Here is a 16,751-nt window from a genome sequence, read left to right as displayed (position 1 = left end):
CACTTGTGAAACCTGATAGGTCTGTGGTTCAGTTATTAGCATTATAGCCAATGTCAATTGCTTGGTTTTGCTCATTTACTATGCTTATGTAAGATATTATCACTGGAGGACACTGGAAGAAGGGTATACGGGAACTTTCTGTATTATTTTTGTAATTTGGGGGCAGTCTAAGACTTTTTTAAAAAGTGGAGAATAAACTATAACAGACAACAAAGGAAAATAGTCAATCTAGACATTTTATTAAGTTCTATTAAAAAATATTAAGACATCTGAAAAACTCAGAAAGTTTATAAAACACTCATACTCAATAATTTTCTTATTCTTTGATAGCCAGTGCGACATGTTGAAGATGTTACACCAAAACCAACCCACCATACTGCAAAAAGCTGTATCTCGAGTTTAATCAACATGCATCCTAATTAAGAGGAAATACACTGTTGTATAAAAGAGTGTAAGTTTTTAGTAAGTTGTTTTTAAAAATAACTTTTCCCCTAAACTTAGGAAGGGTTGATTTTGCTAATTTACCCAACACCATGATAACTTATGTTCTTTTAATGATATAGGATAAATGCAGAGATGCAACATGCTGGAACTTCTTAAAATATACAGTATAGCTGGCGCAGTGGCTCACGCCTGTAATCCCAGCACTTTAGGAGGCCGAGGCGGGCGGATCACCTGAGGTCGGGAGTTTGAGACCAGCCTGATCAACATGGAGAAACCCGTCTCTACTAAAAATACAAAATTAGCCAGGCATGGTGGCACATGCCTGTAATCCCAGCTACCCGGGAAGATGAAGCAGGAAAATCGCTTGAACCCAGGAGGCAGAGGTTGCAGTGAGCCGAGATCCTGCCATTGCACTCCAGCCTGGGTTACAAGAGCAAAACTCCATCTCAAAAAAAAAAAAAGTACAGTATAAAAGAGCAGTTGAGACTTAGAGCTGGATAGTATCTGTCTACTACTTAAATTTGTAGGAATAACTGATCTCAGGGCTTTTCTTAAAGGTTTCAGTGATGTTGAACAGCTCTATTTGAACAATGAGAACTTAGTCCTATCACCAGCCAGCCATCTCACAGAAGTCACTCTTCCCAATTGGCTGCTACCAATAAACAGACTGACTCCAGAATGATCAGGAAATCCCAAAACTACCACAAGGCTCTCTGTTTTCCCTAAGTATCTTCAGGAGACATCCTGTCCCTGTATTAAAAGGGCAGGGAGTTAAAAGGTTAAAATAATTTTGGTAACTGTCTGAGACGTTTTACATCTAAGAAGGTGCCTACTGAATTCATGCTATTCATCTGCTTTAGCATTTCAGAAGGTTGCAAACTTTCAGGAAAAATTGCAACGTCCCCTTCATTTTCTTTCTCAGGATGTTGAGTGAACTCTGCTTTCCCGGTTCGAAGGTTCACTGCAGGACTTGGTTTAAGGTTCTTTACTAAGAAAGCTGGCTTTTCAGTCAACTGCTGTTTTGCTTTTGTCTGCAAAACTTCATTTGTAATATTTCTCAATACTGGCGTATCTGCGTTGGTCCCCACAGATTCACAGTTAGAACAATTAATTATTTCATGGTCATTCTTAGAAGGCTCTTTCTGACCACCAAGCTGTTCAGGTATGGACCTAAGGTTCTGATTCAATAAATGTTCACTCTTGCTATCTGCATTGTCGGGAGGTTCCTCTTCATCTTCACTATTGTCACTGCTTTGTAGGAGTCCGTATCTCTTCATATATTTTTTGGTTGCAAATGACATGTTGTTTGGTGAAATTAAACTAAGCCCCACTGTGCTTCTGTCTGTATTAATATGGAGAAGGCTGAATGGGTCACAATTATTTTGGTTTGATCGAGTGACAGACAGTTGTGACAGCTGATTTTCATTTAAATATTTCAGAGCTATAGCATTTGCCTCCATGCTCAAATCCACACCATTGGGGCTTAAGCCACTCATGCCAACATTAGCAAATGACATGCAGTTTAATCCAGAGATCACTGCTTCTGGGCTGATGCATGCCAACACACTGAAAGACACAAAGTAGTAAGCCATCATTTACCATATTCTAAGTAATACATAGTTCTCAATGTGTTCCATTCTATACAAGCAACAAAAGATCTTCAGCTTTAAGTTCATGGTCCTTTTATCTAACTACTCAGACATCTAAGTCTTGATGATCCAGATACACAAAGGATACATACGGGCTGGGTATAGTGGCCCAAGCCTCCAATCCCAGCAGATTGGGACACTGAGGTGGGAGGATTGCTTGAAGCCAGGAGTTCAAGATCAGCCTAGGCAATATAGCAAGATCTTGTCTCTACAAAAAAATTTTAAAATTGGCCAGGCATGGTGGTGCACATTTATAGTCCCAACTACTCAAGAGGCTGAGGCAGGAGGATTGCTTGAGCTCAAGAGTTCAAAGTTACAGTGAGCCATGATTGTGCCACTGCACTCCAGCCTGGGCAACAGAACAAGACCCTGTCTCTTAAAAAATAAAAAATAAAGAAAAAATAAAAAAAGGGATACAAATAATAGCCTAGAAGGTAATCCAAGATTTACAGGTTTAAAGTGGAATACAAATTAATTTTCCTAAATCTGTATATCAGTCATGGTTTTAAGAACAAATACAAGGCCCCAAATATAAAAGTCATCAACATAGCTATGAGTCATTTAATTTATGACTATTAGCCCAAACAGCACAAGAGATCAGCTAATGTTTAATGTAAAGTAAAACATAAAAATAAAATCAAACGCAAAACACATTTGATTATATAACAGTACAAGCTTTAGTAAGTAGCTCAGAAAATTAAATTGTTCATATTTGAAGAGATTCCATTTGCAATTAATAAAAAACATCAACCAGTTTCTGGATATGGGCTTACACACAAACACACACACACACACACACACACACACGAATACTTTTTTCATTAGTTATAATCTTCAACTTACTTTGATTAGTGTTAAGTCAACTGACTTACCTTTTCCTTAATATCACATATATAATAAATAGCTGCTAATTTTTTTTTTTTGGAGACAGGGTCTTGCTCTGTTGCCCAGTCTAGAGTGCAGTGGCAACTGCATGTCATTTGCTAATGTTGGCACAATTACAGACTCAGGCTGCTCTCAAACTCCTGAGGTAAAGTGAGCCTCCCTCCTCGAATTCCCAAAAGTGTTGGGATTACAGGCGTGAGCCACTGTACCCAGCCTGCTAATTACTGAGTCATTATATATGCCAGGTACTCTATTAATGCTTTACATGCATTATTCATATACATTCCTTACAGTAACCTTTGTCAGGGAGGTATTCTCTATGGAATATTTCTATCTTATTCTCCATTTCAACATCTTACATTCCCTTTCCCCTACTTTTTTGTTTTCTTTTTAGCACTTACCGCTGTCTATACATTGAATACACACATCCACATATTCAATCAATGCTCGATTCTTATTTATTGTCTAGCACCCTCATGAAAGCCAATAAGGGCAGAGTTTTGTCTGTTCTCCTGGCCCCCACTGCAGTATCCTCGATGCCTGGACACATAGTAGGCACTCAGTAAGTACTTGTTGAATGAATAAAAGTAGTAGGTACTATTGTTATATTTATTATCAGTTGAGAAAACTGAGGAATAGAGATTTGAGCTAATTTTTCCAAGCTAAATAGTACATAGCAAGCTGAGATAATCCATGACTGCCTTACTCTCTGGGGCTCTGCAACCACTGTTTTACTGTACTATATTCAGTAACTTGGATTTTTTCTATCAGAGTCCTTTGTGCACTATTTGTTGTGGTGAACATTATATTCTAGTCAAATATGCTATGGCTTTCTACATCATCCCATGAAGAAATTCAGCTGTTTTATATGTGCTAGCCACTGCTTGCATTCACAGACCCACAAAAATCAACCAACCATTATATATTTTCATTCTTATAAGCACCTGAAATTTGCAAAAAACTATTTCCAACCATTAATAATCCCTGAAACCAGGCCAGGCATGGTGGCTCCCGCCTGTAATCCCAGCACTTTGGGAGGCCGAGGTGGGCAGATCACCTGAGGTCAGGAGTTTGAGACCAACCTGGCCAACATGGCAAAACCCCGTCTCTACTAAAAATACAAAAAAATTAGCTGGGCGTGGTGGCGGGTGCCTGTAATCCCAGCTACTCTGTAGGCTGAGACAGGAGAATCGGTTGAACACGGGAGGCGGAGGTTGCAGTGAGCCGAGATTGCGTCACTGCACTCCAGCCTAGGCGACAGAGTGAGACTCTGTCTCAAAAAAAAAAAAAAAAAAAATTCTCTGAAACCAGTGATGCCATCACCAAACAATGGAACAGTGTGCTCAATAATGCTGGTCTTTACAACCTTGAAATTCTCCCTTAACCTTCTTGGCATTTAATGCTTTGAAGACTATTTTAATAAGATGAAAGAGATACTACTAATTTATCCAGACATTATTCTTTTATTCATAGTGACAATACTTTTGGAAGTCTTTTTCTACTTTGCCTATTTCCTCAGTCTATAGATAATGTTAATGTAAATAATTTGATAAAAGCAAAGAAAAACTACTAATTCAAAATGTTAAATATTTAAAGAAAGCAGGTCTAATTTGGTTTTTTTTTTTTTTTTTTTTGAGACAAGGTCTCACTCTGCCACTAAGGCTGGAGTGCAGTGGCGCAATCATGGCTCACCATGGCATCGACCTCCCAGACTCAAGTGACCCTCCTACCTCAGCCTCCCAAGTAGCTGAGACTACAGGTGCATGCCACCATGCCCAGCTAATCAAAAATTTTTCTTTTTGTAAAGATGGGGTCTCACTATGTTGTTCAGGCTGGTCTTGAACTCCTGAGCTCCAGTGATCCTCCCATCTTGGCCTCCCAAAGTGCTGGGATAACGGGCATGAGACACCATGCCCAGCCTCTAATTTTAACTAGGGCTTCTTTTATAGAATGGTTAAAAGATCCATTAAGTAGTCAATATCAGTTTAGAAGGCTATTCAAGTTTCAATGCCTAACACAAGCTAGCCAATTTCAATTTGGAGGGTGGGCTAGGGGCAATGAGATATCATTACTTTAATAGCAAAACAAATCAAGACAGGCACAGTGGTATGCACACCTGTAGTCCTAGCTTCTCAGGAGCCTGAGGCAGGAGGATTGCTTAAGCCCAGGCATTCAAGGGGCCACCCTAGGCAAAATAGAGACCACATTGCTAAAAAAACAAATCAATAATACTCAGAAACCAAAGCATATAAACACTAGGGTAATTAAGACGAAAAGCAAAAAGGAACCCATTCCACTAATCAAATCCTAAAAGCCTGAGCACAAATATATGCCTATGTTAAAATCTCATTAGATGTGCAGCCACAAGGAATGATGAAAGTCCATGAATAAATTTGAGTTAGCCACATGTCAACAATTTATGGGAAGCTCTAAAATTATTCCAACTCAGATGACAATCAAGACCCCCATCTCTACAAATAAAAATAAGCTGGGTGTGCTGCTGCACACCTGTAGTCCCAGCTACTCAGGAAGCTAAGGTGGGAGGATCACTTGAGCCCAGGAGATTGAGGCTGCAGTTGAGCCATGATTGTGCCACTGCACTGCAGCCTGGGCAACAGAGCGAGACCCTGTCTCTCAAAAAAAAAAAAAAAAAAAAGTCAACTTTGATTCATGATCCTATTTGAATCCAGATTAGTTATCTACTACTTATCCTACACAGTTTTTCAACTACTAAGCAGATAGCCAGGAAGCAAGGTAAAGAAGCAACTAGAGAGACTACTTGAGACAGGTTTTGAATTCAAAAAGTCACTCCAATTGGGAATATGTAGAGGTTGCTTCCAGACCTCGAACCCACAATCTCCATTTCCTGCACAATTTCTAGGTTTGTCTGGCACCCTTTTTCCCTGCCTTCCTGCCTTTAGACTCTCTTAATCTCTGCGGCATTCTATTAACAGGAAAATAGAAAGCAGGTCTTCCTTCCCCTGCCTTAGCCACTCTTCTGGTGGAATGATGTGCTCCTGGAGTCCAGAATTGGAACATGAAATGAGTTTTCACATAGACACAATGATAAAAGACAGCTGATTTACAGAGCTAGAGGAACAGCATGGATTATAAGGATTAGTTTCCTAGAATATTCAACCTATAATCTGTAACACTGTTTCTATAGAAAAATGTGTCTTACATTCTAAACAACAGCCTTATAAACTTTTAGTGTATCAGTTATATTATACCTACACATGTTAAAAAGATAACAATATAAGATTATAAATACTGACAGTAAATACTACAAAGACACTAAAAATGAACCTTCACTGTAAGCGTCGGTGACGACCTGAGTAGGAGGAATGTCGTTCATTCAGCAAATGACTCATTGAAGGCCCACTAAGTTAGTGGTAGAGGCAATGAGGATTTAGAACTATATAAAATCTTCGCTGGACGCGGTGGCTCATGCCTGCAATCCCAGCACTTTGGGAGGCCGAGACTGGCAGATCACAAGGTCAGGAGTTTGAGACTAGCCTGGCCAATATAGTGAAACCCCGTCTCTACTAAAAACACAAAAATTAGCTGGGCGTGGTGGTGCGCACCTGTAGTCCCAGCTACTCGGGAGGCGGAGGCAGAAGAATTGCTTGAACCCAGGGGGCGGAGGTTGCAGTGAGCCAAGATCATGCCACTGCACTCCAGCCTGGGCGACAGAGCGAGACTCCATCTCAAAAAAAAAAAAAAATCTTGCTGAAAATGTGTCATAAGTACATGTTACAATTTACTGAGAACAAGGTATTTTAAGAGTAGAAAACATCGGCCAGGCATGGTGGCTCACGCCTGTAATCCCAGCACTTTGGGAGGCCGAGGCAGGTGGATCATCTGAGGTTGGGAGTTCGAGACCAGCCTGACTAACATGGAGAAACCCTGTCTCTACTAAAAGTACAAAATTAGCCGGGCATGGTGGCGCATGCCTGTAATCCCAGCTACTCAGGAAGGCTGAGGCAGGAGAAATCACTTGAATCCGGGAGGCGAAGGTTATGGTGAGCCGAGATCATGCCACTGCACTCCAGCCTGGGCAATAAGAAAGAAACTCCGTCTCAAAAAAAAAAAAAAAAAAAAAGAAAAAGAAAAAAAGAGTACAAAACATCAATACACTCTGAGAGGTCCAGGAAACTGACCAAAGAGGTGACATTTGAATTCAGCTTTGAAGGATAAGAAGGATTTTGGCAAGCAGAAAGGTAAAAAAAAGAGCACCTCAGATAAAAGTAACATCAAGGAATCTTGCAAATGCCAATGGCAAGTAGGCTGGAACTTGGTAGAGAATGGTAGGACATTATACTAAAAAACTAAGTTTAAGTCAAACTGAAACAATGCGAATTAATCAGGTAGGCCTCAGATAGGCTGGGAGGATATTCCAGACGTAGCCTAAGATAACAGGGAAACTAAATTTGACTCTTATGTTGGAGAAACTATTGCAGTACAGTTTCCTATTTAATCAAAATGACATAGAGATGATGGCACACGCCTGTGGTCCCAGCTACTCAAAAAGCTGAGGCAGGAGGATTGGCTTCAGCCCAGGAGTTTGAGGTTACATAAATTATGACTGTACCATTGTACTCCAGCCTGGGTGACAGGCCTGGGTGACAGAGCAAGATCCTATTTTTAAAAACTAAAAAAAAGTTTTAAATATACAGATATTGCATCAATAATAAAATATAACTTTCAAAACTTTAAGATATTTTTGGTCTTAATTAGTACAGATCTTTAAAAGGGGCCATTTTGATGTAGAGTAATTACAACACAGTATGAAATACTCCTAAAGTTAGCTACCTTTCCTTTTTCCTTTCCTTTATAAATTAAGTTAGCTACCTTTCCTATGTGATTCCATGGCATTCCCTATCCTTCCATTTCATAGCAGGCATAAAAGATATTGACTATCTGTGTCTTCCCCACTGAACTGTAAACTCTATGAGAACAAAGATGTCTTTCTTTATCAGGTTATCTTGTGTATTACGATATCTCTTATAGGCTGGCTCATAGAAACTCAGTAAGTATTTGTTGAAGTGAATGTATTGGTGAAATGGTAGCTGGCACACATGTATATGTGTAGCTGGTAATAATACTTACTCTTTCAGAAAGCAACTTAGCAACAGCTTTAAAATTTTTGTATCATTTTACCTTAGTCTTTCCATTTCCGAGATTCTATTCTAAGGAAATAATCCTAAAACTGAAAAGCAATATTTGCAAAAGATCATCATAGCAACATTTAAAATAGTAAGAAACCACAACTAACGTGACAAGTTGGTTCTCAGTTCTGACAAGAGGGGAAGGGTTAGGATACATAGCCTCTATCTTGCAACATGGATAAAAAACTCAAAAATGCTAGCCTCACTCTTTTACACTATTGGTAGGAATATAAACTGGTACAACTATTTGGTGAGCAATGGTAGCATCTACTAAGACTTTGAATGCACATACTCTTTGATCCTGCCTATCTAGGAATTTATCCTACAAAGATACTTGTACCTGTAGAATGATGTTCACTTAGGATTGCTTGAAATAACAAATAAGAGATCTGGCCTAAAGGTCCATTAATAGAGCACTGGGGTTCAATATATTCTAGTACAAGGGTACAAAAGAATATTATGCAGCTGTTTAAATACATGAGAAAGAACTGTATATCCCTATAAGGAAAAGTATCCAAGATATTATAATATCATGTTTAAAACAAAAAAACAGGCCAGGTGCAGTGGCTCACGGCTGTAATCCTAGCACTTTGGGAGGCCAAGGTGGGAAGATTGCTTGAGTCTAAGAGTTTGTCTGAGACCAGACTGGGCAACATATCAAGACACCATCTCTGCAAAGAATAAAAAATTAGCCAAGTACTGGTGCATGCCTGTAGTGCCAGCTACTCAAAAGGCTGAGATGGGAGGATCACTTGAGTCCAGGAGGTTGAGGCTGCAGTGAGCTGTGATCATGCCACTGCACTCCAGCCTGGGTGACACAGCGAGACTGTCTCAAAATTAAAACAACAGCAACAACAACAAAAAATCAAATCACAAAGCTTATCACATACACATATACTTGAACATGCATGGAACATTTCTAGAATACAAAAGAAATGAAGAAATGGTTAAGAGAAGTAACTTTGTTTTTTTTTTTTTTTTTTTTTGAGACAGTCTTGCTCTGCTATCCAAGCTGGAGTGCAGTGGCGCAATCTCGGCTCACTGCAAGCTCCGCCTCCCGGGTTCACACCATTCTCGTGCCTCAGCCTCCTGAGTAGCTGGGACTACAGGCGCCCGCCACCACGCTCGGCTAATTTTTTGTATTTTTAGTAGAGACGGGGTTTCACCGTGTTAGCCAGAATGGTCTTGATCTCGACCTCGTGATCCGCCCACCTCGGCTTCCCAAAGTGCTGGGATTACAGGCGTGAGGTACCGCGCCCGGCCTTTTTTTTTTTTTTTTTTTGACTGAGTCTTGCTCTGTCGTCCAGGCTAGATAGAGTGCAGTGGCGCTATCTCGGCTCACTGCGACCTCTGCCTCCCCGGGTTCAGGCGATTCTCTTGCCTCAGCCTCCCAAGTAGCTGGGATTACAGGCGCCCGCCACCGCACCCAGCTAATTTTTGTATTTTTAGTAGAGACGGGGTTTTACCATCTTGGCCAGGCTGGTCTTGAACTCCTGACCTCATGATTCACCTGCCTCAGCCCTGCAAAGTGCTGGGATTACAGGCGTGAGCCACGGCGCCTGGCCTAAGAGAAGTAACTTTGGAAGAGTCAGGCAGGAATGTGGGGAGTTGTGGCTTTTGCATTTTATCGTATACTCTCTTCTGTATTGTTTTTTAAAACCATGAATTTTTATTACTTTTTAAATTAGAAAACAAAAAATAATTAACAGAAAATATGCTAGCCTTAATAATATAATCTCCAGACTTTATTTTCTTTTTAATAAGTTATGTGCTGAGGTCATCTTTGGTAGAAAGGAATCTGAACAGAAGGACATGACCAGTTGGGCACATTCCCAGAAAAAAGAAATATTTTTGCTTTTTAGATGGCACGACTGTGTAACTGTACATCCAGTAGCTGGCACAGACCTTATCACCTCCAGAAAGACTTTTCAGATGCTACCAAGCAAAACTCCTTTCTCTTTCCTCAAGACTCCTAAAGTATTTTGTTGGCCTATCCAGCCAGGAGTCATCCCACAATATCTCTCAAATTACTTATGTATGTAACCCTCTCTCCCGCTAAAATGAAGAATCTCTTATTCATCATGCATATGGTAGGCCCTGAATAAATCGTGAATCAACTCAACTGAGGCACAAACGTAACTTTTCTGATGAGATTGCCACAATACATCTAAAATTTATTCATCTAGCCAATGATGGGCAAAAATAAATAAAAATTTTTTAAAAATAAAATTTATTCACCCTTTAAAACAAAATTTTAAAAGTTACCTGGCGTGATCCACGTTATGGGCATTTTTCTTCACTTTAGTGGGAGAATCAATTTTTACTCCAAGGCTTCTTAGTTGCTTAAGAGTTGCATTAAGGACACAATCTTTGTCCACCAGTCTTGAATGATGTGTTTTTTTCTTTCTATGGTAAACATTTTGGGTTCTGGTGCATTCATGACTGATAATTACTGCTTTGGTAGACGGCTGCTCAGTTTCCTTGGAGGAACTATTTAATAGGTGGTTTACTTGACCCTGACAAAAAGAAAAAAAATTTTTTTGAAAAATCACTATTAACAATGTTAGGGCTGGGTGTGGTGGTTCACACCTATAATCCCAGCACTTTGGGAAGCCGAGGCAGGAAGATCGCTTGAGCCCAGGAGTTTAAGACCCTGGGCAACACAGCAAGATCCTGTCTCTACAAAAAACTAAAAATTAGCTGGGCATGGTGGCACACGCCTGTAGTTCCAGCTACTTAGGAGGCTGAAGTAGGAGGACCACTTGAGCCACGAGGCTGAGGCTGCAGTTAGCCGTGATTGTGCCACTATATCCTGCGTGACAAAGTGAGACTCTGTCTCTAAAAAAATTAAAATTAAAAAAAGTTAAAAAACAATTTTACAGTAAGACCTTAATGATACAACAAGGCCAGGGAAAATCAGTATCTTGTCAAATTCCACAAAGTATCAAGTAGGCAGGTATTATGGTATTATTTGCAGGTATTATGAAGTTTTTATAGAAGCACATCCTAATGAACAATTTCATCGGACCCTAGAGAAAACAGAATGCTTGTTCAGACTTCATTCACTTAAAAACCAACATAGGCTGGGCGTGGTGGCTCACACCTGTAATCCCAGCACTTTGGGAGGCCAAGGTGGGCGGATCACTTTAGGTCAGGAATTCAAGACCAGCCTAGCCAACATGGTGAAACCCTGTCTCTAATAAAAACACAAAAATTAGCCGGGTGTGGTGGCACGTGCCTGTGGTCCCAGCTATTTGGGAGGCTGAGGCATGAGAATCACTTGAACCCAGAAGGCCCAGGTTGCAGAGAGCTGAGATGGCGCCACTGTACTCCAGCCTGGGTGACAGAGTGAGACTCTGTCTAAAAAAAAAAATAAATAAAATAGAAAATAAACAAATAAAAATAAAAACCAATGTATTTAAAAATCATTTGAGTACAGGCGTGTGGCTCAAACCTGTAATCCCAGCACTTTGGGAGGCCAAGGCGGGCAGATCACTTGAGGCCAGGAGTTCAAGACCAGCCTGGCTAACATGGTGAAACCCCATCTCTGCTAAAAATACAAAAATTAGCCAGGTGTGGTGGCGTGCACCTGTGGTCCCAGCTACTTGAAAGGCTGGTGCAGGAGAATCACTTGAACCTGGGAGGCAGAAGCTGCAGTAAGCTGAGATCATGTCACCGCATTCCAGCCTGGGCAACAGAAACACAGTGAGACTCTGTCTCAAAAAAAAAAAAAAAAAAAAAAAAAAAAAATTAGCCAGGCATGGTGGCAGGTGCCTGTAGTCCCAGCTACTTGGAAGGCTGAGGCACAAGAATCGCTTGAACCCGGGAGGCAGAGGTTATAGTGAGCTGAGATCATGTCACTGCACTCTAGCCTGGGTGACAGAGACCCTGTCTCAAAAAGAAAAAAAAAATCTTTTGAGTAATTCTCCAAGTATTTTCGAGGACTTATGCTAAATTTTTTATAAACAAGTTTTAAATAATGCTTTTGTTTGCAAAGCGATAATGTTTCAGTTATAAATTAGGCCTTTATGATATTCACAGTTAGGCTCCTTTTCTTCTCACTTTCTCAAAGTAAGAATGACCTGTGATACTATTTCTGCATATTTCATTCCCTGAGCATACAAGCTGCTAGCACCAGCCTAGGACCTAGCAAGCAAATAACAAATATGTGTTCATTGATGAATACATAGGGCCCTGTGAAGTATGTTGCCTTCTCGCAAATGGACAAATCAAATGTTCTACAATTTGGATGAAAGTGACAGTCAGGGTTTCTCTATCCTTTAAGTCCCAGATCACATTTTAAGTTTTATAATACTAGTTCCTCCAACCAGAATTATCCCTTTATTCTGTGTTCTCTTTGCTTTACACTACTACTCCTCAACAGCCTGTCTTATAATTGTTACTAGTCTGCATGTGCTGTTGTTTCCCCTAGGCTCTCAAGGGCACAGAGTGTCATATTCACCTTTATATTATCGATTTCACTTAGCCTACCGTCTTAGACTAAGCTAAGTATTTAATAAACATTGGCTTACCTGAACTAAAATCAGCAAATATTATCATAAATATCCCACTACTTTCCAATTTTCAAATTTCCGAGAAACTCTTGCTTATTTTCTAATACTAATTTTGGTTTGAATTAGACATAATATCAATATTTATACTTTAAAAATAAAGCTGTGTTTTTCTAAGTACTTAAGTATGTTTACGGTAAATTAGTGAATTTAAGTTATAATTTATGAAAAGCTAAAAGAAAAATTACATTGTTAATTAGACAAAAATCTTTTTATCTTAAGGTCTCAATCAGTTTAAACCTAGGAAAAGCTTAACTACTATATCCTATACTAAATAACCTTCTCAAAAAGATGAAATGCTCTACATTTTCTTACCAATAAATCCTGGTAAATTTTCTGGTTATCTGATGGTTGATGAAGCAAGGGTTGCATTACATGCTCAATTTTTGGTTCCCCTGATGTTTCAGAATTGTTACTGGCACCCCCTGTTGGTCCAGTCTGTAAACACATGCTTACACTTTCTGCCAGCTGGCCACTTGGAAAGAACACAGGTACATCAGGTTCTTTTCTCACAACTAGAGAAGAGCTGCTGAGAAGGATATATAATGTGTTAGTCATTGAGGTACCTTTAACATATAATTGAAATGTAGTAACTTTAGAATAAAGGGTTAAGACTCAAGCAGCACCTGGTTTGTATTTTTAGCTCTTAGTGATGATGCTACATAAACACCCCATCTTAGCCAGGTGCAGTGGCTCATGCCTGTAATCTGTGTTTTGGGAGAGCAAGGCAAGAGAAGTTTGAGGTAAGAAGTTCAAGATCAGACTGGGGAATATAGCGAGACCCCATCTCCACAAAAAGTTTGTTTTAATTAGCTGGGTGTGACACCATGCACCTGTAATCCTAGCTGCTCAGGAGGCTGAGCAAGAGGATCACTTAGCCCAGGAATTCAAGGCTGCAGTGAGCTATGATTGTACCACTGCACTCAGCCTAGGCATCAGAGCAAGACCCTGTTTCTATAAGAAACAAAAACAAAAACACCTCGTTTTAACAGGCTGCATATAAACTAAACCATGGTACCTTTTAACTTGTGTTACTTATATTTAAGACAACTTTCTTTGAAGCCTGGAAAACAAGCTGTTGATTTCTCCTGAACTTGATGGCAATGGAAATTTTTAGAGCATTTAAATATTTTAGATATGTTATTTGTTCATTCCAAGTTTTGGGTTTTTTTTTTTTTTTTTTTTTTTTTGAGACAGAGTCTCACCATGTCACCCAGGCTGGAATGTAGTGGCGTCATCTCGGCTGACTGTAACCTCTGCCTCCTGGGTTCAAGCGATTCTCCTGCCTCAGCCTCCTGAGTAGCTGGGATTACAGGCATGCACCACCATGCTCAGATAGTTTCTGTATTTTTGGTAGAGATGGGGTTTCACCATGTTGGCCAGGCTGGTCTTGAACTCCTGACCTCAGGTGATCTGCCCGCCTCAGCCTCCCCAAGTGCTGGGATTACAGGCATGAGCCACTGCACCTGGCCTCAAGGATTTAAAAATATCTGTCTTGATGTCTAACCTAGGAAGCAAAAACTAAAACTGAAAGAGAACAAACCCAAATCATTAAAGTTTACAAGGGTCCTTAATAAAATAACACCAAGAGCTAGATAGCTCCTTTCACCACGTGAGGACACAAGGAAGAGCCATCAACTATGAACCAGGAAATGGGTCCTCACAAAACATTACATCTGCTGGTGCCTCAATCTTGGAGTTTCCAGTCCTCAGAACAATGAGAAACAAATTTCTGTTGTTTATAAGCCAAAATAAATAAATAAATGTCTACGCTCTTTAGGGGGAAGAAAAAGGAATAAATAAAAATGTCAAATCTCAACAAAAGATTTAAGATTAAATAAAAAATTTTAAAATGCTTCTAATATGCCAAGTATTATTAGGTATGCCCAAAGCACAGCTTCTAAAGAAAAATATGGGTCATTTTAAAAGAAAGTCTCTATAAATACTACATACCACTACTCACTGCTGGGAAAAAGTAATCAATAACCAGTTAAGCTGCAAGGCAAATAAATTTATCTTTCACAGACTACTTCAACATCAGAAACACTGATCCAACAAGACATCTAAGGGGGATGGAAGCCCTGGAGTTGCGTGTCATCTATGAATACTCAGCAGTGGGAACCAGAGCACGAATCAGACCAAAAGTGCGAGAAGGATCCCAGAGAAGCGCCAAAACCATCATAGACAACACTGGAGAAAGTATTTAATCCAAATCAACAACCCAAATCAATGCTGAGCAAAGATTAGATTTACATCTAGTTATGTGTTGGGATCGACAGTTAATTAATTGCTCTGAAAAAGCAATTAACTTCATTCTATCAATTAACTCAGATCTGTTTCTAAAGTTAAAAAAAAAAAAAAAGCCAGAACAAGGGCATGGTGGCTCACATCTGTAATCCCAGCACTTTGGGAGGCCGAGACAAGCACATCACTTGAGGTCAGGAGTTCGAGACCAGCCTGGCCAACACGGTGAAACACCATCTTCACTAAAAATACAAAAATTAGCTGGGTGTGGTGGCGTACACTTGTAATCCCAGCTACTTGAGAGGCTGAGGCAGAAGGATCTCCGGAACCCAGGAGGTGGAGGTTGCAGTGAACCAAGATCACACCACTACACTCCAGCCTGAGCAACAGAGCAATACTCCATCTCAAAAAAAAAAAAAAAAAAACCCACAAGATTGGGTATTTTTTAAAATTCCAATCTGAAAACCCCCATTATTCTAGAAAGTAGTCTGCAGTTTACAGAGTTAAGGAGAATAAAGATCCCATGGTTTGCTCCTCTTTGTCCTCAGTTTCTATAATTATTCCAAATAAACTGCAGACCGACTTTGGGGCTCACCCCATGGGGAACCAGACACTGGGTCAAACTGTAGTTTTTTTTAATTACTTTTTTTGAAACAGAGTTGGCCGGGCATGGTGACTCACACCTGTAATCCCAGCACTTTGGGAGGCTGAGGCGGGCAGATCATCTGAGGTCAGGAGTTGGAGACCAGCCTGGCCAACATGGAGAAACCCCGTCTCTACTAAAAATACAAAACTTAGCTGGGCGTGGTGGCAGGTGCCTGTAATCCTAGCTACTTGGCAGGCTGAGGTAGGAGAACTGCTTGTACCCGGGAGGCGGAGGGTGCAGTGAGCTGAGATCGCGCCACTGCACTCCAACCTGGATGACAGAGCAAGACTGTCTCAAAAAAAAAAAAAAAAAAAAGAAACAGTCTCTCTCTGTCACCCAGGCTGGAGTGCAGTGGCGTGATCACAGCTCACTGCAGACTCAACTTCCCAGGCTCCAGCGATCCTCCCACCTTAGCCTCCCGAACAGCTGGGACCAAGGGCTAATTTTTGTAATTTTGGTAGAGACAGGGTTTCGCCATGTTACCCAGGCTGGTCTCAAATACCTTAGCACAAGCAATCGGTTCACTTTGGCCTCCCAAAGTGCTAAGATTACAGGCATGAGCCACCAAGCCCAGCAAATTCTAAAAATATGGAAATTACTATGATCCTTACCCTGCAGGAACTCAATCTAACATACACAAAAGAGCTTTTCTGTATACTGTGGCACACACAATGAGCGCTTAATTGAATCATATGATTAAAACATATACTATACTAAAAGGAGATGTTTCTCTGTAGTTTTCTAAGGGACATGTTTATTGTCTTAACCATTACTGTAATCACAATGATTTAAAATGTCAAATATCACAAGGCTTATTAATTTCTAAAAAGTAATCCACTGCCTGCCCCATGTCACCTTACCAGTTCACCTTTTTTTATTTTTAGAAATGGAGTCTCACTCTGTTATTGAAGCCAGAGTACAATGGCACTTATCATAGATCACTGCAACCTCAAACTTCTGGTCTCAAGCGATCCTCCTGTTTCAGCCTCCTGAGTAGGTGGAACTACTACAGGCACATACCACCACACCCAGCTAAGTTAAAATATTTTTTTATAGAGACAGGGTCTCACTATTTTGCCTAGCCTGGTCTTGAATTTCAAATTAACCTCTTTAAACTGTTTCATGTGCTATTATCCTGGGATGT

General features: G+C 40.2%; 1 protein-coding gene across 24 annotated transcripts in view; it reads right to left on the bottom strand.

Moving 5' to 3' along the window:
- Positions 1 to 218: 218 nt before the first annotated feature.
- STIL (STIL centriolar assembly protein) overlaps positions 219 to 16,751 on the bottom strand; it is a 64,837-nt gene continuing 48,304 nt past the window's right edge. For 7 of the 24 annotated variants that reach the window (XM_009457103.5, XM_016962697.4, XM_063780786.1 and 4 more), the window contains 3 exons: positions 13,033 to 13,246; positions 10,412 to 10,662; positions 219 to 2,010 (listed from right to left, as the gene is read on the bottom strand). In XM_009457103.5, coding sequence (XP_009455378.1) covers positions 1,224 to 2,010; positions 10,412 to 10,662; positions 13,033 to 13,246 — 1,252 coding nt within the window. In that variant the 3' untranslated portion in view covers positions 219 to 1,223. The remainder of the gene's footprint in view (positions 2,011 to 10,411; positions 10,663 to 13,032; positions 13,247 to 16,751) is intronic. The other 17 variants (XM_009457132.5, XM_009457159.5, XM_063780798.1 and 14 more) reach the window with 3 other exon arrangements.

This window comes from Pan troglodytes, chromosome 1 (assembly GCF_028858775.2).
Source record: "Pan troglodytes isolate AG18354 chromosome 1, NHGRI_mPanTro3-v2.0_pri, whole genome shotgun sequence".
In the NCBI taxonomy this organism is placed as follows: domain Eukaryota; kingdom Metazoa; phylum Chordata; class Mammalia; order Primates; family Hominidae; genus Pan; species Pan troglodytes.
The sequence above is the reverse complement of the archived record's forward strand: the minus strand, read 5'-3'. Positions and strand labels throughout refer to the sequence as shown.